This window comes from Macrosteles quadrilineatus, unplaced genomic scaffold (genome assembly GCF_028750875.1).
Source record: "Macrosteles quadrilineatus isolate MER2022 unplaced genomic scaffold, UCM_ALF_1.0 Scaffold_9__3_contigs__length_116548681, whole genome shotgun sequence".
Classification (NCBI taxonomy): Eukaryota; Metazoa; Arthropoda; class Insecta; order Hemiptera; family Cicadellidae; genus Macrosteles; species Macrosteles quadrilineatus.
Window position 1 is genome coordinate 26,895,854 of NW_026542602.1, and position 27,700 is coordinate 26,923,553.

The 27,700-nt window shown below is 34.9% G+C and overlaps 1 protein-coding gene across 1 annotated transcript; it reads left to right on the plus strand.

The window, feature by feature from the left end:
• The first annotated feature begins 1,079 nt into the window (after window positions 1–1,079).
• Window positions 1,080–27,618, plus strand: LOC129003961 (chromatin assembly factor 1 subunit A-like). Its single transcript, XM_054432317.1, has 14 exons — window positions 1,080–1,330; window positions 6,032–6,131; window positions 7,450–7,856; window positions 9,235–10,038; window positions 11,298–11,449; window positions 11,705–11,975; window positions 13,800–14,010; window positions 17,549–17,730; window positions 17,987–18,169; window positions 19,136–19,274; window positions 21,267–21,434; window positions 21,831–22,014; window positions 23,396–23,548; window positions 27,113–27,618. Exons 2-14 carry the CDS (start codon window positions 6,086–6,088, stop codon window positions 27,492–27,494), a joined length of 3,282 nt encoding a protein of 1,093 aa, XP_054288292.1. The 5' UTR covers window positions 1,080–1,330; window positions 6,032–6,085; the 3' UTR covers window positions 27,495–27,618.
• The last annotated feature ends 82 nt before the right edge of the window (window positions 27,619–27,700 follow it).

The window sequence follows — 27,700 nt, forward strand, 5'->3', positions numbered from 1 at the left end:
TTATTCATTTACTTTATCTGTTTGGTGCTGTACGATAAACCACTTACTTCTAGTTTATATATATATATACATAAAAATTCAGATTTTTTAGAAGCATTGTTTTGTCATTTACTTTTATGAATTATTCAAGCATTAAAATTATACATGTGTATAAATTTTACGTAATTTATTTTGAACATTGTAGACTACCAATTTAATATAGGTAAATAGAACATTTTGTACTTTTGTGTCAAATTATTTTATTGGTGATAAAATTTGATTTGCTTTTAAGTTCTTAAATACTTGTATTTTATTTTAAAACCAAAATAAACTGTTATAAACTATAGGCTATGAACAACCGTTCATTGCTAAATGTTGTACAAGAGAAATTGGTCATGAATCTAATAACAAACATAATATTAATACATCATGGAACTATTGATCACGTTTCTTAGATGACTAACTTACCAACATAAAATTATTGTGTTTCTGTCTGTTGTCAATAATTCTTAGTTTCATTAACTTTCTGCCTAAATTTAAATAAATTTTACTCATAATTTTTTTTATTTGAAGTGCTTTTGACAATTTAAATAAGCTTAAACCATTAAACCCCTCTTTTTTTTGTTTCAAAACTGCCAAATTTTCCGGGGGGGGGACCCACGGACCCTACTTGCTTGCTGGGGTCCCATACCCCCCGGTATTTGCCCCCCCCCAAGGATTTGGTGAAATGACGCCACTGCAACTACGCAGCAAATTGCACGATGTGTCGCCTTCAAAGGTCTGGCAACAGCATCGCTGGATCTGTTGATTTCTTCCGATTAACAATTTTATTGTTTTATTTCCCACAAATTTATTGTAAACTGCTTCAGCTCTAATAATATGAGAGGCCTTTTAGTACGTTTGAATTATCGACTGTTGATTGAAGAACTTTGTATAGTACTCTCGATAATACAGCATAGTAACACACTAAAAAGTTGTTTATACTAGTTAGCAGTGCTTTGGGTTGTCTGTGTTTCCCGCGCTGACCGAGTGACCAATAATGTTTTTTTCGTTCGAGACAAGTTTATTATTATTAAAATTAATGCACTGCAGGAATTTTACCACTCAAGTCATTTTAGCTAAGTTTCTTTAGTTTTTTGAAGTCTTGGTTGCACTTTAATCAGATTTGTCGTTACAAAGTTTCTACACAACATTAAATCTTACCACAATAAGTTATCACATTTTGTTACTAGCTAAGTAAGTTATCCCATGGTTGAAATTGCTTTATGTTGTGGATTGCAGAACTTGGTTTTACAGTGTTGCACAAAGAAGCTAAACAATAACTTTGCAAACCCTCTGAATACAACTCGCCGTAAGTAGGCTATGTGTCAATAAAAATATTTCCTATATAGGCTAGGTCTAGGACTTACTTGAATACTTACTTGAATACTTGATTCCTTCATCTTTGACCAACAAAAGTTGGATAGATTGCGTAAAAAAAAAGAGTAAACTTATAAAACACTATAAACATTACAATTTAATCTGAACTGACGGATGTGACTCGGATTTTTGGAAATGCGAGTGGTTCGTCAATCAGTTCCTTGATCGAGTCAGTACAGGGGCCTACTGACTAGGCTCTGGCGAAGTGCAGACTTAAACTGTTTTGGTTCTAGGGTCCGGATGGTTGTCGGTAGCGTATTGAATAATTTTATCGCTAGAGATGGGTATGAATTAAGCGTGTGGCTAAGTGGATAACGGGGTGCATCCAGGTCATAAGCTCTGCGGGTCCCATAGTTGTGCTGCATGTTTCTGGTTGAGAAGTTGTTTATATTTTCTCTCAAAAGGACTAGGGTGTTTAACGTATATTGGCTGTAAACTGATAGAATGCCAAGTTCTTTAAAAAGAGGCCTACAGTGGTCGGTAGGGCCGGAGGATGTTATTAGCCTTAGCGCCTTCTTCTGAAGCAACAGCACACTCTGGGTCGCGTGGCTATGGCCCCATACCACCAGTCCATAATTTCTGTGGCTATGGAATAATGCATGGTAGGTACATTATGACTAGGTAGGGACGTGTGATCTCATGCTTAAGTTTCCTGATCAGATATAATATTCTACTTAGCCTTAACTTACGCATACTTTTCCACATGGAGGTTCCAGTTGAGTTTGGAATCGATCCAGAAACCTAGCAGTTGGACCGCCTCGTCTTCGAAGCCCTGTTTGAGGGTGCACGTGACGGATTGTGTTTCTTATCGTCATTGATTTTGAGACGATTCAAAACAAACCATTCCTTGGCTTCATCCAGCAGAATTGCTGCCTCGGTTCTCAGGTCGTTCAGGTTGCTGTGCCTGGTCAGCAGTGTTGTGTCGTCTGCAGAGAGTAGCGTTCGCCTGTTTAAGGACAGATCATTGATCATTATGACAAACAGGACAGGGCCCAGAATCGATCCTTGGGGCACGCCGTGGTGTATTTGCCTGATACTAGAGGAGGCTCCCTCCAATTCGTTTCCTGTTTTCTAAGTAGCTGACTAACGATTTGTGGACTACTCCAGTGACGCCATATTTGCCAAGCTTGGTAAGAAGGATATCATGAGAGACCACGTCGAATGCCTTGCTAAGATCACAAAAACTAAGATGGAGGGAGTAGGCTAATTTGATTCAGAGGCATCAGAGATGTTCATGACTAGGCTAAGGAGTGCTGAGGTTGTGGATCGTCCGGCCCTAAACCCATTTTGGGAATCGTTGAACAGGTTGTTGTTCTCGAAATAGGCCACCAGTTGCGGTTTCATTACTGACTCCAGAACCTTAGAGAAAACAGGAAGAATTGATATCGGCCGAAAGTTAGCGGGCTGTGCCGGGTCACCCTTCTTGTGGATAGGGATGGTTTTAGCTATCTTCAGGTTTTCGGGAAAAACACCTTCGGCCAAACAGCTGTTGACTAAATAAGCAAGAGGGGCAGCAATCGATTTAAATACAGATTTAAGAATATGACTAGAAACTCCATTTTTATATCTTGACTAAATGAATCCTTAAAATTGTGTGTTGTGACTACTAATAAGCAGCTTTTTAATTTATTTACCCCCGTAGTTTATGCCATTTGATGAATGCTTAACTTAGGTACAGTTTCCCATTTGGACAAATGAAAGCATCTGATTATAGTAAGCCTAGCTATAAAACCAAATAAAATATTTAATTAATTTATAATCTCATAAAGGGATTTAAAAGTGTTGGTGCCCTAACTATAAGTCCTTTCATGCTTGTTAGGTTAGAGGCTATAATTTATTTGATTTATACATAGTAAGTAAGTTCTATTGAGCGCACCCCCTCTGCAGTAGGCCTACATATGGTTTCTCCCCCTTCACCAAAACATCACTTAACGTGTAAGTTACTTAGAATGCTTCCAAGTAATTTACATTAGGACCTTTTAATATATCAAAGCTAAGGTAACTTAAGGGTCAAAATTAGAGCTATGGTACAAGATTTTGGAATTAGTGAGGTTTGAGTTGTCAAGGTGTAAGTTAGGTCGAAAATTCAAGATAAGTTAGTCTTACTGAGGTGTTGAATAGTGATTACTCTTATGATGTTATCTCACGACCTTCATAGGCCCTAAAGCCGCGTTTACACCGGAGTTTCAAACAAAAAGTTGCAAACTTTTATTGCAAACAGCAGTTGCAAACAGTAGTTTCAAATAAATGTTTGCAATTTTTATTTCATGATTTGTTTCCACGTTTCATGAAAATGTTTGAAATAATTTCGACCTTGATTATGACTCGCCTCGTTCTGGTTCTGATTATTCCGAGGATGTCAAGTGTCGAGGATAGCCGCGGCGGCGTGTGTCGTGTTGTCATATCAACGTAGGCCGAGACGATGCTGGGTGAACATTGGTGATTGTATGAATCATCAAATTAAAATTATTATTAATTTTAAAGATTACAAGGACTTAATTATAAGTCTTTTAATCCACATGAGACGTTATTGTTATTTTTAAATTAGACGACCTTGTCATTTGAGGTTAGTGTTAATTCATTGACAGTCAAACAGCATTTTTCCGATTAATTTAACACTGAGTCGAGACACAGGGTGGTGCGAGTGATCACGTCGTGAGTGAGAGTGGAGGATGTAGGGAAGGGGATGGCGGAGAAATGTTTCTGTTTCGTGTTTCAACGGCTCATAGTGACCGAAACTAGTGTTGCAAACAAAGAGTTTGCAACTCCCTTTGATCTTTACCGACTTCAAGTGGAAACAAAAATTTCTGTTGCAAACACTGAAAAACCGTTTGCAACAGCAAAATGTTTCGTCTAAAAATGTGCGTTTTTAGAGATGTTTGCAATTTCTGTTTGCAACTCGTGTTTCAAACTCCGGTGTAAACGCGGCTTAACTCAATTTTACACGCCATACCTTTAACTTAACCTCAAAGCTATTTGTACGAAGAGAAAACTGAAGAACCAAAATACCGGTAAACAATTTATTGTTAACTAAGTTACACAGTAACTTATCTTAAGGTAGGTACGGTGAGTTAAGATACGGTAGGCCTATGTGGAGCGATTAAATTAATATAAAAGTAAATATAACTTTTTAAGTTATAACTTTTTCCAGGAAACCTTTTGGTGACCTAACTTAGTTCATATTGTTTAAAATATAAACAACAATTAACTTAAGTTAGCCTATTTTGGCATTTAACCTGCTGTATTTGATCTTTAACTTTATCAACAGTAATTTAGGCTATGTTAAATGTGAGACAAAGTTTTGTAGGCTACTTGCTGTGAGTTACGTCTGCAAACATGTCTTAACAATCCTCATACTTTTTTTGGTTTTTCAAAATTGCCAATATTAATATTTTCAAAAGATTTTGACTTTCTCTATTTACATAACTTACAGCAGTGTCATCAACTGTGTAAGTAAATTTTTTTAACAATGAAATAAAGTCCGATGAACACAAATTCTTACATCTTCCATGAGATCTATAGTAATAGCTATTCCTTATGGAGAATTCGCTAAAAACAGCTGACGTACACAGTAAGCTATGGCATAAAATCTTGGAGTAATTGACGCACATCATGATACCAATTAAAGGTTTACTGGTAACTTACCTACTTCAAGTAGGCCTAATTGAGACTCGTGGACGAGAACTGTTGAGTAATAGAGCTTAAGTATTACAGATCGAACATAAATTAAAAATTTGATTTATGTAGGCTATCAATGTTTAATAATTTAAACCTTTAACTTATCAAGGTATTTTTAACATGTGATCCAAACCAGAGTTTCAAGGGGACTATGACAAAAGGTACTTTGGTATTATCCGGAGACCGCACTTGTACAGCGCGCTGCTGCGGCGGTTATATTAGGTTGGAATATCATAAATGGAAAGAACGTACTTTAATCGACTTATTGTCCAAATTTGTCATGATTACAATTAGCGGCCTTTGAGTTCTGCCTCCCAGAAAGCAGCGATGTCGGCGAGGATTGAGTTGAATACGTCGCCGTCTCTAGCTCCCACACCAGATACAGGCGATGATAGGTGATTCTGAAAATGATCTTTGTACCTACCCGTTACTGTATATGCTGTCATTGAAATGTAATATGAAGCAAGCAGAATGACTTAGTTTATCTTTTGGTCTAGACATAATTTGCACTTAATTTGAAATAAAATAGCAAGGTCACACTAAAAAAACAGGCCGTAGTGCTCGTCAAGCATGACGTCACGACAGAAGACAGCAATAACGTAATGTTTTCCGTTTGTGATCAGCTGCTTGTTTAAATCTTTCTTGGAAAATAAATAAATAAATACCTACATCATTGCCGTCTTCTATCGTGACGTCATGCTTGGCAAGCATTACGGCCTGTTTTTTTAGTGTGGCCTTGCCTATAGCCAACTAAAATTACTTTCAGGTTGAAACTTAATCAAACAATTAAATATGTCCAGAAGAAACCGTGGGAATTGAGGAATTGGTCTAAGTTAGACCATTCAGCATAGTGAATCAATCCAGAGTGCATCATAAGATGTAGACTATTCATCGGTAAAGCATAGTTTAATGGTGAAGAAATGCCATTATTTAATTAGGCCTATTTGTTTTTCAGATTAAAATTTTTTGAAGAGAATTAGAAAGAGAAAAGCCTTTGCTATCACTAGAAATGAAAGATAGTCCAACCGAGCCACCTCTAAAGAAGCTTAAACAAGGTAAAAGATTCTTATGGTTTAACATTGCAGGTTTGCAGCGTGCTCCAGCTATCTATTTATTTAAGTCAATGCTGCTTCATCTGGGTTGGGGAGACAAGCCAACCTCGCAGTCGTTTACTATAATTTAATGTCTGAGTTTCAGTTCTATCATCTGAGTCCCATGTCTAATGAACCCCAGTCATCATTAGGGGATATATCTCTCACATTACTGATTGCCAATAAAGAAATCCCTCTCTTTGTGAAGAAGGTGAATTCCAGCTGATGATGTTGTTATTTGGTATTTAAGGACTTGTGTTTGCAAAACTTTGAAATCCGACTCCATTGTTCCAGCTGTTGCAAATCGATATAGATGTTTAGTTTTTTGTTTATAATACTGTATAATTTTGATTATCAATAATTAGGTCTAAATTTATACATTTTTTTGTTTGATAATACGATGGAGTCGGATATCAAATTTTTCACACTTATTCCGAGATATTGCTCAGTGTCTTCTTAGGTGAGAATTTATTCCTCATTAGTTTGCAAGCAGTCTGTAGATCGGTGAATGCAATTGCAATTGCAATTGCTTGAAACAATTCTGTCCATAGCACACACCCAAACACTCTAGTAACTTATGCACACAGGTTAGTATGATATTCAGCTGAGAGAAAACGAAAGACACGGCTGACACATGCAGATCTTTTGCATTGAGTCCTCAAGACAATCCAGCCTTTATATTGCACAATTGCTTGGATTCTAAATACAAGTTAGGTTCGCAAATTCACACTAGGTCCCTTTTGATGGCTTTTAAAGTATAGCATGTGTTCTAGAATAACTTTCAATATGTGGTAAGTGTGCAATCTACTTTTAATTTGTAGTTAAAGTAGTTGGTCTACTATTAGGTGAAAGCATTTCACGTCTTATGATTACAATCGAGCTTGCAATTATAAAAATAAATCTCCAACCTTGCACAGTCTTTCTTTAGAGACGTCAGAGCAATATCATCTGCAAGAATGAACAACATTAGAATTATTTTCACTGCTGTCATGATTGTGTCAACAAAGAATCTGGTTTACCCAAAAAAATGCAGATAGGCTATGCTGTTTTATTTGAGCAGTTAAAACTTATCTACAATTCTTTAGGATACCGTACTTAATAAATTTGCAACTATTTTAGTACCAGAATAAATGAACTATTAAATTAATGATTTAATGATCCATTGATAATATAATGAATTAGCCTAATTATAAAAGTGACTACTATTACAAACTATTTTGGGAAGTTACCTTGATTTATAATATAGGTACACCTGATGTTTAAGCTTTATTATTTTTTGCAGCAAGATTACCGTTCCAAATTTTGAGCCCCCCAGTGGTCAAGAACGTTGAAAGTCCTCCATCTCAGTGTAAGAGAAAAGCTTGTGAAGCGACTTCAGACGATGAGGTCGTTATCAGTGAAATCAATGAGAATAAAATCAAGCCTGTTGAGAAAAAGGCAAAAACTGCAACCGAGGATGAAAGTCACAAAAAGAATGAAAGCAGTGATGTTTGCACGGAAGTTGAAAAAGGGAAAAATGGAAAAAAGGTTTCAGAGAAGAAACGACAAAACAAAAAAGATAGTAATCCTAATAAACTTACCAGCACACCCAAGAATAGTAGAAAATCTGCTGGAAAGGGGTTGAATAAGGCCAAAGGAAATAAAAATAAGCCGGACAATTCACCAAAAACACCAGCAGTTGTGGATTTTGTATGTATTCTTTTCTTATGTAGATTTATATTATAATCACAGTACGAGATGTCCATAACACTTAATACTAACTTGGTAGATGCATTTAAGTTTGTTGTATTTAACTTTGAGATCATTATTACTTACAGGCCTCGGTTATTATTGAGTAATTACAGTGCTATCCCAACAATGAGAAGTTTTGGTTTGACTGTGAGAATATTCAGTAGCTTGGACCCTGGTATCGTTGATCTTCGGGGTTTTAATATGAGTGGTAATGGTCGTGGTCAGTTGATGTTTGAAACAGCTAATCGTAGTCGGTACCTAACAAAGCAACATATGTTCTTACACATTCGAGTGTGGGATCCACACTGTTAGTCTGGATGTTAGCCAACTTGTTTATAGAAATACAAGCAATCTTCCAATTTAACTATCAATGTAACCCAGTCGCCATGTGTTGTACCTTTTGGCATATCACTCATCTTCCATTCTTATTTATACTAAAATATATCCTTGATGCGTCCCCATTTCTGTAATAGTGATAGTGGTAAAGTAGTTCATTTTGGTGATCTGCCAAGTCAAGGGGCTAGGTTATGTAGAGGATTCTCGGAAAGAGGTACATATTTTGATTTTTTACTTTATTAATAGGGAACTGAATAGGGTTATCATTAACCAGAAATAGTAAGTAACTATGAGGGCTGTGACTTAAAACTAAATTTATGAAATTGGGTAAATAAAAAATAAAGTTTTATTAGTACTCGCAATACTAATTTATATAAAAATCTACAAGATTAATTAATTACTAGGGGCATGTAGGGACATAAGTCCCTAAAATGCTCAAAATGTAAAAGAACTTATTTTAATATTCAAACAAACTAAGAATCTAATTATTTATTTGTCAAGATGGATATGCCTTTACACCATATCTTTGTCTAAGCTGTGTCAATGTGCTGTCTGTTTTTGTAATATTGTTTAAAAAGTGTGTTGTGGTTGAAACACGCTGGTTGTAAGGTGTATTCTGTAATATGGGTTTTGTTGGCCACAGACTTAAATAAAATCAGTAGATTTATCATGAAGTATGTGAAGTGTACTGAAACCACATACTAAAATTAAAGTTATATCTGGAAATAATGCATTAAGTTTCAAAATCACCTAACTAAACTTGCTGTCCAAGATTATTTTTGGCAAATCATACTAAAGATCTCTCGTTATTCGTCCAAATGGGTGGTTTATACTTTACCGTCGTACAGTCCTTATCTTGCTCCAAGTGACTTCCATTTGTTTCCCAAAATCAGGCTTGGTTAGCAGCACAGTGCTTTGATTACTAAAGGCAATAGTTTTAAAAATCTTTTTATTTGCAAATTAATTTTTTATCTTAATTTCATTTGATATATTATTTCAGATTGACTTGAGTGATTCACCAGTTAAAGCCCCATCTAAAGAGAAGGAACCAAAAAGTGTTTCTAATGATGAAGTCAACATATCAGCAGACCTATCAGATGACAAAGGAAACCAATCAGAGGATTGCGCAACCAGTCAATCTGATTCCTCAGTTACTCATGCAGCGTCAGATGATCAACTGCAAGAAGTTGACAGTAAGTCGTCTGATGAAAACAAAACTAATAATGACAAGAAGATAGAATCAACAGAAACTAAGATAGAAGAATCAGAAAAAGACAAATCCATAGAGAAATCCTCTAGTACTGATCTGGTGGAGGAATCTGCTCCGCAGTCTAAGTCCACTAGTTCGAATGATCAGACGTCCAGCATAGTCAGTTCCCCTAAACAGTCATCAATAGAAAAATTAGTTACGTCACTGAACTCCAAAAGTAATAGCACACCTGATTCTCTTGATATTAGTAAAAATAAATCTGATGAAGAATGTGATATTAAAACAGATGAGGAGGTACAGGAAAACAAATCACACGACTCTCAAGCTTTAGATGATCAACAAAAGAGTCCATCAACCAAGTCAACAGATTCTTTGAAAATAGAAACAAATTTAAAAACTCCATCAACAGCGAATGATTCACTCATGAGTGATGTAAGTTCTCCGTCGTCAGAATGCAATACTTCGTCATTGTCAACCCCTGGGTCCGATTCTATAAAGAAAATCTCAAAAACACCCCGGAGAATGACTCCTAAGCAGCTATTAAAAGTAAAAGAATTGGAAGAAAAGAGAAAAGAAAGAGAACGAATGAAGGAGGTAAGAATCTAAAAATACTAACATGTATAACACATGACTAAAAATACATTTATACCTGTTAGATCTCTTTAACTTATGATGTGTAAACTTTTAGTGGTTGATTAGTGGTTGATTTCCTGAACCATGTAATTTAAAACATTGAAGTACATTCGTTTTTACATTTTTTAGGGAATTTTCCATATAAGGAATATTAGCAAATATTATACCTATGAATATTAATACCTATTAACGTAGGTAGGCCTCATGGTAAGATATCCTCAAATACACCTACATAGTTATACGTATATTGGTCCCTGGGATCGATTTACTATTTAGTTTTAATGTCCCCAAAGGCAAAAAACACCATCCGTGTTCAGATTCCCACATATGATATATCTATATTTATATGTGTCTGTTTGCACGTTAACACAATAATCATACAAAATGATACTATTTTGATAAAATTTGGTACAAAAGTGAAAATTTGAACAAGTTAGCAAACCAGCATGGTTGGACTTTGGGACCGGGGTTTTATGGGATAAGAAAAGGGTTTTCCTATTTTGTGACCATCAAAACGCAAAACTTTGCAGTTTCCTTTTTTACAGCTTACAAAACAAATATATAATTTAGTAGCATACATTAGTATAAAGCTTTGGTGTACACATAATAGTTAAGAAAAAAGTTTAAAATCTATAAATTTAAAATTCTTATGTTATTCTTAATGAGTAAACTGTTGTACTTTTCTTGATTATGGATATATTTTGATCAAATTTTGTACATTTTTATTTATTTAGTTTGTCCTATACTATTAACTTTGCCATTGGTCAAAACATACTTTTTACCTTCCCCTTAGCAGCACACCCAATTATTCTCTTACAATAATTAATTTTATTTTAAAAGGGAATACTTATAATATTTTAAGGAAATATATTTGAGGGAAATAATCAGGCAAATGGAAATTTGCTTAGTCAGCTGGTTTGCTGCAAGTATTGTCTAGGAGTAAGACATTGTACGAATTTTCTGAAAATAGCTCATATAGAAAATCTAGACTGTGATAAGCTTTTAGCTAGGACATTGGAATTAAAACCTTTTCTCATCACGCACAATCAAAATTATGCTCCTCTCAATTATTTATAAGTTTCATTGCTGTAGGCTACCTTTTCCAATTTGACAACCCCCATTGATGTAACAATATAATTAAAATTATAAGGCATGTGTAGCTAAATGACTGTTGTATACTGCAAAAAAATACTGTGTTATACTGGTCAATTTTTCATCAGGAAAAAGAGAAGAAAAGAGCTGAAGAAAGGGAAGAAAAACTCAAGTTAAAAAGGGAAAAAGAAGAAGAAAGGTTAAAACTAAAACAAGAAAAGGAAGATGAAAAACGGAAAGAAAAAGAGGAAAAAGAAAAGAAAAGACAAGCAGAACTTGAGTAAGTAGGCCTATGTAATGTTAGTCAATAAGCATTTTAATTTATCTATTGGAAATCAATAACTATGTTTTGCATAACAGATAAGATACAGTCACTATGCCTTTAGTAAACAAAATCCATAAAGGCTATAATAATTTAATGACTCAATTTCCTTAGAATTTGAAGGTAAAAATTGGTGGTAAAAATAGTTTAAAAGTATTCTGCAACTTTTTTTGATTGACATTGAATGTCTTGCAAACATTTGTTTATTTTTAGCCAAAAGAATGAAGAAAAACGCTTAAAGGAGGAAGAAAAACGTCAAAAAGAGGAAGAGAAGCGAGTTAAAGATGAAGAAAAGAGGAAAAGAGAAGAAGAGGAAAGGAAAAAGAAAGAAGAAAAGCGGCTGAAGGAAGAACAAAAGGAAGCAGAGAAAAGAAAATCAGCACAAGCATTTGCCAGTTTTTTTGTAAAGGCAGAATCTAAACCTGTCTGTGTTGAGGAGGCTAAAGAAAATACCCCTTTAGATTCAAACTTTCAGCCTTTTGAGGTATGCCTTTGATGTCAAAACTGTTAGTGTACATTTTCTTTTCAAACACATATCCTGTTATAGTCTACTGTTTTGGAAGCTTTACTCCTACAGTAAACTGATCTGCTTATCATTAAAAACTAAAAAGCCATCCTAGCAATGAAAAACTGTGTGATTCAAATTATCATTAACTTACTGCAATCACAATACAAGTCTTAAAGTAATAAAGTGATCAATGTCAAAAAAACAAGAGACATTTTCATTCTTTCTATTGTAACGCCTCACTCTTAATGACAACAATGTTACATCTAATTGGCCTATCATCTAAAATTCATTCACAACGAATAATACTACATTATCCTTTTTTACTTTGAGAGAAATACTCTAGTTGCAGAAAATCTGCAGACAAACCAGATTTACAGTTATGTTAATTCAAATCAAACATCTCTCTAATGTGTATTTTAGATTGTGTTGCTAAAAATGTCCTTAGTTAAAATATTTTAGTCAGCAGTGAAATTAATAAGTTTGCCTGGTTTCTCGACAAATTATAATGAAACAAGCAAAATGCTAAACACACAGAAATTAATTTATCCTCCTTAAGGATACTGTTAATACTGTTCAATGAAATGGCGACCTTACATAGTAGGTATTTTAAACCAAGTATGAATGGAGATGAGTGGCGCGATCATGTAGTCTTGTTAGTGACTAAGGCCTTAGACACAGCTGTTAATTAATAGCCCATACAGCTAATGGCAACTAAGGGACCTAAAGTTTATAGGGGATTCCGAACCACATTTTTCCTTGGTAAATACAAATTGGTCTAATGATCAGGATAGTACTGCGGATAGTCGTAGTACTCACTCGTGCGGACGTAAATCCACACCAGGGAGTACCGCACCCACAGTGCATACCTATAAATATCCACAATTCGTGACCTCCTAGTAGCTGGATTACAGGACGACGCCACTAGTCCCACTCTTCTGCTTTATCTGTTTGTTTACGTTGTACTGTGTTCACCAATCAGGCGAGTAGTGAATAATAATAAATAGTTGATCATTTCTATTGCAGTTAATACAGTACAGAATATTATGCACATTTATAATACGGAATAGGAATAGTTGACTAGCGATGATGATTTGGAAAACAAGTACCTTGATGGACATAGGCCTACCATGCAAATTGTTAGAGTATGAAAGAAAACAAACAAAAACAGATAGATCAGACTATGCCACTTTGAAGAAGATAAAATGAGCCATAATTACAATATAATTTTAGATTAAGTAAAAAAAAAACACTTTTATTTATGAATACAAATTAAATTCATATATAAATTTAGATTAAAAAATAACTTGTATTTTGGATTTTTGGTAAATTGTCCTCCTCCTGTTTTTTTTTTTTTGCCCTATTCAGCCCGTTTCCATTTCACCAGATTTGGTAGTACTCTTGGGTGTACATTTAAGCAAGTTTAAGATCCTCTTCTCAATGTTGAAACGGCAGTTTATTGTGAGTAATTTTTACCTTTGTTATTATTTAATACTTTTGTAGCCATATGAAATCTAATAAAAAAAATAAAAAAGTACTTATTTACCTTAAAAATGAATCTTATGTTGAATTTATAAACATTTATTCATATTTCAAAATATAAATACAGTAATCCCAAAAGCGACTTAAACACTACTTTTGACTGCATTAATATCTTACGCATTATTAGGTATAAAAAACAGGTTATATAGGCTAATCGTGTGTTTTATTTGGCCAGGGGCTCGGTCCCATGGTCACCGATATGAGGGGTTCTACTGTATAACTAATTCATTTTATAGAATACTGACAAACTCCCATCTGTAGGTGAAGAATGACATGCGACTAGCTCCACTGGTTCGTACCCAACTGCTAGAAGATCGACGTCAGTTACTAGACTCTGCCATAGAGAGCCCCAAGGTAGATGACTCACAGAGATTGTACTTAGAACTGATCCGCAGTCCAAGCTATGTGTGTGGCTCAGCCTCCAGGACATACCCCCCCCCTGATGATAATGAGGATGATGTCATTATTATTGGTAAGTTAGACTGTAGATCCTCAGATCAACAATGGGTTTAACCATCATTGCAAGGAAAAAATAAGTAGTTGGTTTAACCCTCTAGAATTCCAAATCTGGCTCGTTCAACCAAAGTGTTGAGGTTGTATCTTTATACTTTATTTAATTAATAAGACTTTACTTAACCCTCCGCGCGTCAGCCGCCCGATTTCGGGCGGGTCCGTCTGGGCCAGCAGCGTCACCCGCCCGAAAACGGGCGGGTCTGCAAACTCTTCGTTTCGTTGATTTTAAAGCCGTTCAAGCGCTAGAATCGGGTCGCTATCTTTACTCTACGTTTAGGGGGATTGCTAGGCTTCATGACAAAACCATATGACGGCCGTTTACTACTGGTCTGTGACTAAAAATCAGAGCATCTGTTAGTTTGTGATGTCGTCATTTGTTGTGGTTACGGTTACGTGAGTTGTTGTGAGTTTGTTTTGGTTTATGTTTACAAAATGTGTGATGATTTGAGATCTAGTGAAATTAGGGAATTGTTGAATGAAGAAATAAGTGATATTGACGATGATAATGTTGAAGATGACTTCGATTTAGGTTTACCGCCTCAGAATATTGATTCAGACTCAGAATCGTTACTGGACTTTTCAAGTGGAAGTGGGGAGGAATACATTCCTGATTACGATGATTTGGACACTAGTGATAGGGAGCAAGATGTTGATGATCCAGGGGAGCCTGAAGTACCTGTAAGTGTGCCTAGTAATGATGTACCTAGCAGTAGTAGGCCTAGGCCTAAGAAGAAAAAAGGTCCTCCAAATTTGCTCTGGATTCGAGTTTATCCACCAGAACCTGAAAAGGAGATCGAATCAAAATTTACTAGGAGGAACACTGGCATACAAAATCTCCCACCTAGAAATAGTAGTTGTATTGAATACTTCTATCTTTTCTTTACCCAGGCTATCTGGAACATAATTTGTCAGTGTACAAATGCGTCGGCAAGGAAAGCGCTTCAAAGACAAAACTTGTCCCCACAATCAAGAATAAAAAGATGGACTGACTGTACTGTTGCAGACATAAAGAGGTTTTTTGGGTTGTTCATAAACATGGGGATTTGGAAACTCAAGAACATAACAGGCTACTGGGATACGAGAGAATCTCAGTCACACCCATTTTTTGCTAAGACGATGAGCTACAACAAGTTCGCATTAATTTTGTGGAACCTCCAACTTACCAACAACAATGGACATCCAAGAGGCCATCCAGAATTCGACCACTGGTTCAAAGTAAGATATCTGTTAGACCATTTAAACAGAGCTTTCAAAAAGTATTTTGTCCCCGGACAGAATGTATGCCTGGACGAGAGCCTTATAGGCATGAAAAACCGTTGTTCTTACATACAATACCTCCCGAAAAAAAAACACAAGCAGTTTGGAATAAAAAAATTTGAGACCTGTGATTCTGCCACTAACTATGTCTTGCACCTTGAAATGTACAGTGGAGCAGATTTCTTGATCGATAAACCAGGGCCATTTGTACAAAAATGTGTGTTAGAGGTAATGGAGAAAAGTGGTCTCCTCGACAAAGGCCATCATCTGTTCACCGATCAATTTTACACTAAAGTACCTCTAGCATTAAAGTTACATGAAAGAAACACCTACCTTACTGGAACTATAAATAAGAATTCTCAGTATCTTGCAACAACACTGAAGAATACTGAATTGGAAGCTGGACAAACTCTGTACTTCAGGCATAAAGATGTCCTTCTCGTTTCGTTCAAGCAGAACGCGTCAAGAAAATCGGTTTTTGCCCTGACCACTGCTTGCCACGCCGAGGACAAACTTGTCCAGAGCAAAAAAGGGCAACAAGCAGTAAAACCTGTTCTTATCCATAGATACAACCAATACATGGGTGGGGTAGATGTAAGTGATAAAAGTATCTACCACACCTCATGCACTCGCCCGACGAAGAAATATTGGAAGAGAATCTTCTATAATTTACTGGATATTGCGCTTTTCAACTCATATGTGTTGTATTCGTTGAATACTGACAAGCCAAAGAGTAGAAAGGATTATTTAGTTGATATTGTGGAAACCCTGGCTAATACAAGAGACATAGGTCCGACTGCAGGACCATCAGGAGACACCGCGCACCAAATGCAGCAAGTGCCTAACAAATCAAACAGAGTATGTGCTGTATGCTGCAGAAAGGCTACATACTGGTGTCCAGGCTGCAATGTAGGCATCCACAAAGAGTGTTTTCATCTACTTCAGCACTATTGGAGGCCTTTACAAGCCAAAAAGAAGAAGAAAGTGTCGGAACTCCAGTAGGTCTAAACGAACCCCAGGCAGTGCGGTTTTTAGTCTTGTATATAGTTGTTTAATTTTTATTTTTTTCCGTAATTTGTGATGTAACCCCTATCAAAGTGTATATTTTTTTGTTTGCAAGTGAACTATGAACAAAATGCATATCTTGAATTTTTGAGTTAGTGTATATAGAGTTTTTTACATAGGGGGAAACCAAGTGTTTATATACATTTTTTGACAACTTTCGGATTCGGACCTATACCAGAGACCTGATAAATAAGGTAAGGATATCAAATATGTATTTTTTAGATAGGCCAGTTTGTCTAGTTTTAGAAAATGTGTAACCTTTTACCTGCCAGTCATTATTTATATATTTTATTTTGTTTGAACTAAAACCTTGCATAATCACTGAAAATCGCTGCGTTTTTTTATCGTGTATATAGTTGATTAATTTTTAGTTTTTTCTATAATTTGTGAATTAACCCCTAACAAAGTATATATTTTCTTGTTTGCAAGAAAATTTGGAACAAAATGTATATCTTGGATTTTTGAGTAAGTACACCTTGAGGTTTTTACATAGGGGGTCAACAAGTATATATATAATTTTTTTTTGCAACTTTCGGATTCGGACCCATACCAGAGACCTGATAAATAAGGTAGGGATATCAAAAATGTATTTTTTAGATAGGCCAGTTTGTCTAGTTTTAGAAAATGTACAACATTATACCTGTTAGTTAATTTTTATTTATTTTATTTTATTTTAACTAAAACTTTGCTATATCACTGAAAACCGCTTGACCTTTTGAGGTCATATAATGGACCCTTGGAGGGTTAACAAACAAACTTTACTTTATTTTTATAACTTTAAAATTCAACACATATCAAACATTACAACTCAAAGCATATTTGATTAGACTCCAACTAGGAAGTTGCTATGCCAACATAACAATAAATTATAAACATAAAACGGTCTTATATAGAAACATAAGTAACAATACATAGAGTAACACATAATTGAGTTAGGGCTTATTTGGACATTTATGATAAATACATTATATTTTTATATTGCTTCAACACAAAGTTTTCTAACAAGTTTTTCATTCCCTTATTTATCGCAGTAATGAAACAGATTTGTGTCTATGCACGTTATTGTTATTTTCTGTGATATTCGACCTTGCAGCGGCTGGTTTCAGCGTACAATCAATACTATACAGTATCAGGAAAAATTACTTCTGTTTTTCAGTTTAAATTGATTTTTACAGAGTCTGAAATGCCGAACGAAGAATTGGAGGTGGATGAAAACAAAATTGGGAAAAAAACGGAGAAAAGGCGTAGACGAGCCAAACTGCTGCAGTTTCATGAGAACAGAAGACCTCCGTACTGGGGAACCTGGCGCAAGAAGAGTAAACACATCCGGCCTCGTGCTCCTCTCAACCAAGACAAGGTATTGTTAAGTATTATAAAAAGGTTGTCGGTCACCTTTATTCTTTCATTTACTTGCTCTCAATTGCCTTGGTCTGTACGTTGAACCTATCCAACAAAGCGAGTGGTGAGTTGGTTTATTCATCTTAATGTCCTCATAGATTTTCTTTAATGGTCACCCATAATGTTATATGAAGTAACAATATATGAAGTATGAGGACAATGATATGTTGCAAGTTATAGTGTGTTAGTTACTCTAATGTGTGTTTATGTCACAGACAATATTGGAGTATGAGGTGGATTCTGATGATGAGTGGGAGGAGCCTGAGGAAGGTGAGAGTCTACGAGGCTCCGATGAAGAGGAGGAACAAGATGACCAGTATGAGGAGGACAATGATATGTTCGTGCCTCATGGTTATCTGAGTGACGGTGAAGGGGATGAAGATGAACTAGATGATAATGTAAGTCTTAGATTTACGTCATTCATCATACTATAGACCATAGGTGTGCGAGCCAGAGTTTTTCGATAGAGCCACCTCTCTTTATATTAGAAATTTTATATATTGCCATGCAGGCCTAGTAAATTAATTTGTCAACAATTTTCTTTTCAATATACTTAAATATTTTAATATATTTAGTTGTACTATTACATCTAGTAGTAATATGGATTCATCACAATGTCACAATGCTATCTCGGTAATATCAATATAGTTAATCTTGGTCATGAAGACATCATTACTGTCTCCCGGGATTGCGGTAACATTTTAACATCTGTTGTGTAGACATTACCCTAATATCTCCGGGATTGTGGACAAATCCTACGTCCATGGAAAAATCATCTACGCCTTTTGCGATCACGGCATAATCATGAACTTCACCCGTGGTCACGGTAACATCAACATCGTCTTCTGCCACTTTGGAAAATCGTGAACATTCCCAGCAGTTGTATGGACATGACTATTGTCTCCCCCAATGCGGCATAATAATGAACTTCACCTGTGGTCTGCAATGATGGAAACTTTACTGTCTAGATCTTTGTGGGAATGTTGCAGACGCATTCTGCAATGGGGATTATGCTCAGCTTGAGCTCAGTTTTCTGACTTTGCGTTTGATCTCTTGGGCTCGTGGGCTTGGCTTGGCTCAGTTTGAAACTAAAGGCTCTCGCACATCACAACTAAGCCCATAGCTCTAATTGATTTCCAGAAATGCTTAATTCTCTCAAGCTGTGGCTTTCATGGTTTTTTTTTATTTCTTGGATTCTTTTTCTTTCTTGATTGAATTAAAGATCTTTAGTCAACTACTGTAAATGCATTGTAAACCCCAAAAAGCATTGATTTTAGTAACCAAATAAAAAACTATGTTAATTTAGACTAATTGAATAACTACTGATGAGGAATATACCCATTCATAAAATATTCTGTGTGCAGTCTCCAGAATCTATGAAGGCGAAGTTGAAAGTGCTTCAATTGGAATTTGAAACGGAACGAAAACAAAAGCAAGAGAAACTGAAACCTCGACTCATTGGTTGTATTTGGTTCTGCAACTCTGAAACCGTCCCTTCAAATGGTGATTACTCTCAGAATATTGCTAGGGTAGAAATTACAAAATAATTTCATAATAAAATTTAAAAGAATGTCAGGGGAGGCCTTTGATGTCAAATTAAATATTGGTGATGTTTTAAATTTAAATTCTATTCATTCCAATTTGACCAGCTCTTCTTGAGTATAGCATAAATTATATCTATAACATATTACTCCAACCTAAGAAACACATTCAGGAATTTCTGACGTAGACTCATCTCTTTGCAAATCTCTCGTCAGACTCGTAAAAAGATAAATTATTACTGGCAGCTTTGAATTTGAGTACAACTTATTACATTCCCATGTTATTAGTTTTAGAATATAAATGAAGGCGGCTGAATCATATACTGGCAGAGTATACTGTTATGAAATTATATACTGTCAAATTCACTAACTTTTTAACCAAACCAAACTGAAAGGACAATATATTATACAATCTATAGTTGCTTTTATGTCACTTTAACTACCACAGTACACAAAATTAAGAGAGAAAATCTTAGTTTGTAGTACACTCAAAGTGGCTCATTCAACTATGTTATTTTATACAAATTGGCCACAGCTGGTCCATGAAGATATGATGTGTACACTTTTTCCAAAAGGCAACAAGTTTTTGACGTCAAGTTTTTTAAGGGGTTTGTTAGATGAATCTCAGCATGGTTTCCGCAAAGGGAGATGAACTGAGACTGCAACAGCAGAGTTTGTGGAGACCATTCTAAATTCAATAGATAAAGGTGAAACATGTATTGGGATTTATGAACCTAAAAACATAGGTACCTAATTTGATAGTGTTTGCCTCAGTAAGTTGTTGGCAATTCTAAAGAATGTCAGAATTAACAATATCGTTTATAATTGGTTTCAATCATATATAAAAACAGAGCTCAATATGTAGAAATAACACATTCTCACAAAACAGTACAAAAAGAATAACAAAACTAAAAAAAAGGTTTACCTCAAGGGTCAATTTTGAGACCCTTATTGTTCATAATCTACATCAACTGTTTGAACCAAACTCTAGTAAATCAAAGGGAGAGCAAAATAATTCTTTACGAAAATAATTCAATAGTTCAAACTTAGAGATATCAAAACAATTGCTTTCCCCAACATAAAAATTGATAATACACCTATAGAACCAGTTCGACAAAGAACCTTTTTAGGCATAAATGTAGACAGCAGTCTCAGTTGGAACTCTCACGTGGAAAAAGTACTGGCTAAAATGAATTCGGGTCTGTCTGCTCTCAGGAAGTTGAGTAATATGTGATCTGACAACGCTCAAAATTGTCTATTATGGTATGATTCATTCTCGTTTAGGCTACAATATACATGTCTATGGAGCAACCACTATTAATAATCTTAATGAGATATTAAAACTAAAAAAAAAATCAATCAGAATAATGCTAAATTGGAACAAACTGACCATGTTAAGGAAAAATTTAAAGAATTAAGAATTATGACAGTATTTAGTCTTAATGTATATGAAACTATTGTTTACATTAACATAATCAAGAGCAATTTGAGACTGGTCAGTTAATCCACCATTATAATACAAGAAACAATAAAAAAATTTGGTTGCAAAGTCACCGATTAAATTTGAGAAAAAGACAAATTATATCGGATCTAAATAAAAAAATTCTCTCATAATAGACACAAATCAAGAGTTTTCAAAATTTAAAGGAAAATAATAAAAAAAAACCTAGTTGAGAGAGCATTATACTCACTAGATGAGTTTTAAAATAACGAATGGCCTAAAACTTAACATTATCAAGATAACAGAAATGATGGTGTTTTTAACATTGTTGTACGACTATTAACAGAAATTATCTTAGGTAGTTATAAGAATTAGTTTTTAGAAATGATGCATTCAATGTAATAACGCTATGTACAAAGCAATGAATAAAGAATGTTTTGACTTTGAATGCTAGTGGTTTGTCTAATATATGTTTGATGGATCCAGACTCATCTGTGTGTGTTCTAATTACAGATAGCAACATAGCGGCATTATTCCTAGCAAGAAGAGCAGTTTGGGAAGGATCTCTCCCTATCACAGTGGCTCCCTCCGTCCCCTCCTCCCCTTCTACGTCTGTCTCAAGGGTGGCAGAAAACACTGAACCAAAGAGTGGTGTAAAGAAGAAACTTGTCAACGAGTCATGTATGTGTTGCCGATTATACTTTTTGTTTGTTATTTGTGAAAAGATTGTGATGATAGGATGTATAGAGAAAAGGAAACTGAATTTATATTTGGTGTACATAAACCTTATTTGCTTTGAACATGCGAGTTGGCAAAAATTCTAAATCTGGGCATTTTACAAAAGTTATTATGGCTGAAGGTACGCACATTTTTATGCAAACAATTAAAATTGAACACTATTTTTTGCTTTCAAAGGCCTTGAGTAACTAGTAAATTTGTGACTTTTAAGAACTATAACTAAAATAGCCTTTAAATGCTGCACAGCTAAAATAGTATTGTGGATACTTGTTTGTAAACATTTAAAAGGACTAGTTCCAAAAGTGAATTATTTTATCGCTTGTTCTTTGTTTAAAACAGTAATCCCAAACATCATCAGAAAAATACATGGAAGTCGCAAGAAGCTGTCCAAGTTGCTGCTGGAATTGATGGAAGAGTGGGAGAAGGATAAAATTGAGCCTCTGCCGTCCAAGAACTGCCTGGTCAAGAGAATTAGAGAGCTGGCTGTGTGGGAGAAACCACCTGGCACAGGCACACCCTGCTGGTAAATATTATATTCTCACCCTACTGCAGTTTACCTGTAGATGGTTCAGGATGTCCACTTCAAGTTATACTAACATATTATTTGCCTTGAAATAGCTATTTTAGCCTGTTGGTTATAGCTGTGTAGCTGAGCGGGTAAAGTGCTCACCCTGTAATCAGGAGGTTGCCGGTTTGATCCTAAGCAAGTGTCATAAGTTTTATGATAGTTCAAAACCATACCTAGCTGTCCTTGATCATTAGGCTTTTAATAAATGGTCCAGGATATAGAACCAGCTGATCTTAGTCAGTAACAAATTTTCATTCAGTCAACAGGCAACACTCATCGTCTCCTAAAATTAAATTACAAACTCTTGTGTTTTGATGTCGTATTAATATAACTTTTTTAATCCAACCACTTGACTTATATGCTTTTAATATACATATATACACTTATAATACAAATGCAATATGCTTCTGGCGTAGAAATTAAACATCACAGTAGAAAAATACTTAAAAAAAATTGTTTTGTACTGTTCTTAACACAAATGTGGTATATGATATATACAATGGTCATGCTTAAAGAAAACACTGATCTTAGCTTTGACTAATAATGTCTTATGCTGTAATAAAGTTATACATCCACTGTGTTTAGCCTATTGCTTATTAATTGGTTGAACTAAATGATAGGGCAACTGATTTTGGGTTAAAATTCAAATTTGTAATTACTTTCTAATAAAGTATTCCTATTTTCCAATAACCATCTGGATTGCTCTGCTGTGGGCTACCTTCCTGTGCTCTACAGAAGTGCCATGACCTCCTACGCTGAACAAGTATATACTTTTTATCCGTAAATCTTTTTTTAAAAAATATTGTTCAAATGTACTATAATGTTCTATTTGAAATACAGTACTATCAAATAAATAATGTGTAGGCTAGTCACTTTTTATTCCTCAACTACAACCTGTTGTTATATTTGTGAAGACCTGTTTGCAGATATATCCATCTTTTTTTTAGATACTTCCAGATGTGAAGAGAATTTATCCGCACCTTTTTCTGGAGTAAACAGTATTACTTATGAACTAAGAGGTTTTTTATTCTGATTATTTAAAGTGAGAATGTACCTATAAAATATACGTCAGATATTAAATGGAATTTTTTTCATTTTACAAAAGTTTTCCATTTGGAAGGGTTTATTTTCATGTAAGAATAACAATAACTTCTTGCAGTCTTTTATCGTTACTTGAACAACCAAGTATTATTGAACAAACTCTTCATTCACATCAATATAACATTAATTCCTACAGTATTTCACATAATTGCCCCTTTAATTAACCTTTTAGGTTATCCTCGGCCTGGTCCTTTGAGGGTTTACGATATGCAAATAGTTTATTGACTGTTTACAGGTTTGTCAATGAGGAGGTGAGAGCTGCCTATGGACTGGTAGATCTGGCACTTCCCTCTCCCCCCACACCTACCCTCTCCATGCCCAGTCCTGCCGCCAACATAACCAAGTTCACCAAAGTGTTGACGACAGACGAGCGACTCAAACTGCTCAGGTACTCTTGAATATTCATCGTTCTAACGAGGGTTATTGTTGCAAACTCGTCTTGCTCGCTGCGGCAACTAGTCGCTGATAGAATTTTATTAAAACTTCATTTCGAGTTAACGCTAATGATTTGTTTGTATTCCTGCAGAGTTTCCTCTGGAAAATTCAGTCTGGTTAGTAAAGTAGCCTACCGGGATTTGTTTGGGATGGTTTTAATTTGTATTTGTTCGTAATATTAGTTGAGTAATATGGTGGGATAAAAATGGCAAAAAAATTTCTATCTTATCACTAATTAATTCAAGGTCTGACAAAGGCAAATTCTTTGCATGGAGAATACCAGTTGGTCCATTATAACCAGTTAAAACTTAAATCAATTTTTAATTTCCGAGGTAAAACATAGCTCTTTTGGTACTGATGACATTGTGATGTTTTCGTTTGAGAGCTTTTTTCCTCTGACAAAAAGTTCAACCACATTTATTGATGTATAGAGTAGTCAGAATTATACCCTCACAGTTAATTAAAATGATATAAGCTTTTTCTGTCTTTGTCAACTTGTAAATAGGTGAACCGGTTTGTAAGCAAGATTACAAATTAAGAACTTATTATTCCAACAACTAGTTTCAACTTCAACATAAATGCCAAATTAATGTTCAATTTATTAATATGTGTTTATTGTAAAAAAGTTGTTGTAGTTAGTGACAACAATAATAAAAAAAAAAAAAAAATTTACGTAGATTTTATAAGGGATGTATTATTTTTGACATTACCCTATAAGAGTGATTGATAAATAATTACCAATACCTTATGGAATAAGAAATGGTTATACTACTACATTAACTTACCATACTACTATTAACCCAAGTAAAAAGTTCCAGCGAGTTGATATACAAAAAGTTCCCTGTCCTAAATGATACTTGATACTTGATACTTGGTGATCTCCCACTGGTAGCGCAGCTGCGCCGTGGTCGTCAGTTTTTTTGGCCTATTTTTCTTTTAGGTATTCTTCAACAGAATAATATGGCCTCTTCAATAAATATTCTTTAAATTTCCTCTTGAATTCATCTTGATCTTCAATGCTTTTTATATTTAGAGGGATCAAGTTGTATATTAAGCTTGATAAAAACTTTGGTCCGTCCTTTACTAAACTTGAGTTGACTTGATTTAGATGAATGTTGTTTTTTTGCCTTGTTGAGTAGTTGTGGATTGTATTGTTTTGTGGAAACGTGTTCTGAACCAAAATAAATATTCTCCAAAATAAATATTGCTGGCACCGTAAGGACTTTTGCTTCAACAAAAAGGGTTTTACAATGGGCAAGGTATGGAGCATTATAAATTATTCTTATTATTCTTTTTTGAAGAAGTAGTATTCTGCTTGCGAGAGGACTGTTTCCCCAGAATAAGATTCCGTAGTTGACAATACTTTGAAAGCATACTTTGAAATACGTAATGTTGTAAAATAACGTTATGAAACCCTTATAACAAAAATAGAACATTAGAATCACACACTTAACATAAGAAACACACTTTAAACACAAATACAAATTGTTAACAACAATATTTAAACAAAGAAAAATCAATAAAATAACAATATAACAATAAGCTGTTAAATTATTAACTAATTTTTCGTATGATTAGATTATGCATACTGGTAAATCAATTATTGTCATCTATAAAAATAATTGGTTTTTCTTTTCCGAGTCGGGTTAGCTCTTCTACGAGACCGATTTTCATAATTTTGACCTTAAGCCGGGTTTACACTACATATGTAGCTAAACCTGCTACATAGCACATTTGTGTAACATCTAGCAATGTTATATAACAACATTTGCTTGAAGTAGAAAAAGTAACTTTACAAAAGTGCTATATAACACTGCTATATGTATCCTGCTATATATATAAATTGTGGATATTTATAGCCTAGGCATGCACTGTGGATGCGATACTCCCTGGTGTGGATTAACGTCCGCACGAGTGAGTACTACGACTATCCGCAGTACTATCCTGATAATTCACATTAAAGAACTCCTTCTTGAACCTTTTAAAGTCAAACTAAAACAATGGCTGAGTAGGAAGTGTTTTTATTCCATTGAGGAATACTTTACTACTGCAATGGACTTTTGAGTATGAATCCGGCCGCCATGGAGTGTAAATATTGTAAATATTAGTTTATTAATTCTTAAAAGTAAATTTTATCTGACAAGATCAATCCAGACATCTGGTCAACGATCGCCAGTTGGTAATGGTAATTAGACCAATTCGTATATACCAGACGAAAAATGTGGTTCGGATTCCACTATAAACTGTAGGTCCCTTAGTTGCCATTAGCTGTCTGGGCTATTAATTAACATCTGTGTCTAAGGTATGTCAGCCTTAGTCACTAACAAGACTACAAGATCGCGCCACTCATCCCCATTCATACTTGGCTTAAAATACCTACTATGTATGGTCGCCATTTCATTAAAAATTATTAAAGTATTAAGTAAAGTATATAGCTAAAATTGTGCTATCCATCGGGAGTCGGTAAATATCAAAAGAAATACGTGCTACATCTAACCTTGCCATATGTAGCAATGATATACATATATTTTTCGTCTAGCATCTGCTATATGTAGCATTTAGTGAACACAGTTCACAGTTGTAGCCTCCTGGGTGCGAACGGTTTTGCTCAGCGATCTTTGTTTACAATGGACTGGAAACAGAAAATGTGACAGTGCCTAAGATCGGGATGATATTATAAACTTAATTGAACTGTTCCGTGGACAATAGGCGTTGTGATCATACGTAAAACGTTTTTGAAGTTACCGTCGCCTCTTTTAGCGTTTTAATTATGGATTGTCAGCGTATTCATCATCATTAAGGTCCCGTAATAAATCTGCTACACTGTACTTATTTCTCGAAGCAAGAAGCGGTCAAACCTAAAACTTGCTAAAATCTTCGCTCCCGTCTGTCTCTCTCTCTGACTTCCAAGATCACCACGATAGCTGCCACGAACAATGTCTCTTCAGCGCACATTTCTATACGGAATCAATTAAGACAAATGGAAATTCGTTTAGTCTGCAGGTTTGGTGCGGCGGGGGTATTTTGTACTACGATCGTATTTCTAAATAGTGCTTATAACCACTATTATAACATTTTTCAGCATTAAATTTCCTATAATTTGATACCCAAAAAGTTATTTTTACAAATATTAAAATTTTGACACTTTTTTTAAAGATGGTACAACGTATTTTGCGCCACAGTACGGATGTATATTTTTAGTATGTTGATTAGAAGCATACTACCTACCATTCACAGCAAAAATCATTTGTGTTGCAATTAGTTCCACCTTAAGCTATATTTTCGATTATTTCTACTGCACTACATCACCGAAAATGAACTTCAAACAAAGAAATCAAACCCTAAGTAGTCTTTTTCTTTATTTTTACATCTGCACTTCACATATAAACAATAAAATAATTCAAATGTAATTTTTTGTTTTAGTTGTTTAATTAGATTAATTAAGTTGTTTTAAATTTGATTCATGCAGTTGTTTGCGCAACAAAATGTTCATACATACTGTTTTTTTTTTTGGCAGGGAATCACCTGCTAGCAGCAAGGAGCCACCCAAGGAACCCCCCAAAACTCCTTCAACTCCGGCAGAGAACTTGAAAACTCCGAACAAGACTGTGAAAACTCCAACAGTCAAACTTGCAACTGCTAGTCCTGTGGTCAAAAAACGAGCTCACCTCATCACAATTGGGCCTAAGGAATCGCCCAAGCAAAGTGCAACGACTTCCATGATGAACTTTGTCACTAAATCAGCGAAGAGTGATGAAACTGAAAGTCCTAAGCAGGAGAAGAAGGTGGAAGAAAAAGTGAAAAAGAGAATTACTCCTATTACTTTGACATCATCTGTTCATAAACTCGTCACTCCTGTTTCCCCTAGTTCCGATGATTGTATTGTCATAGATGACTAATTAGGCGGCCTCTAGCTCGATGCCTTTAAGAGTAATATTTAGCTGTATAATATTTGTATAGTTTTCTTTTTCCTTATATATTTTATACCTAGTATATTTATAACAAAATAAATCTTTAACTGATCGATTTGAAGAAGTTTTTAACACAAAAACCTCTTTTTGCTTATTTTATATCATTTAAGTTATTTATTTGTTTTGTCTTTATT

Excerpts from the sequence above, each read along its gene's own strand:
- LOC129003961 (XM_054432317.1), top strand. The coding sequence starts at position 6,086 with ATGAAAGATAGTCCAACCGAGCCACCTCTAAAGAAGCTTAAACAAG. Across the intron at positions 14,011-17,548 it reads GGATGATGTCATTATTATTG|AGTCTGAAATGCCGAACGAA; the intron begins GTAAGTTAGACT and ends TGATTTTTACAG. Across the intron at positions 17,731-17,986 it reads CTCCTCTCAACCAAGACAAG|ACAATATTGGAGTATGAGGT; the intron begins GTATTGTTAAGT and ends TTTATGTCACAG.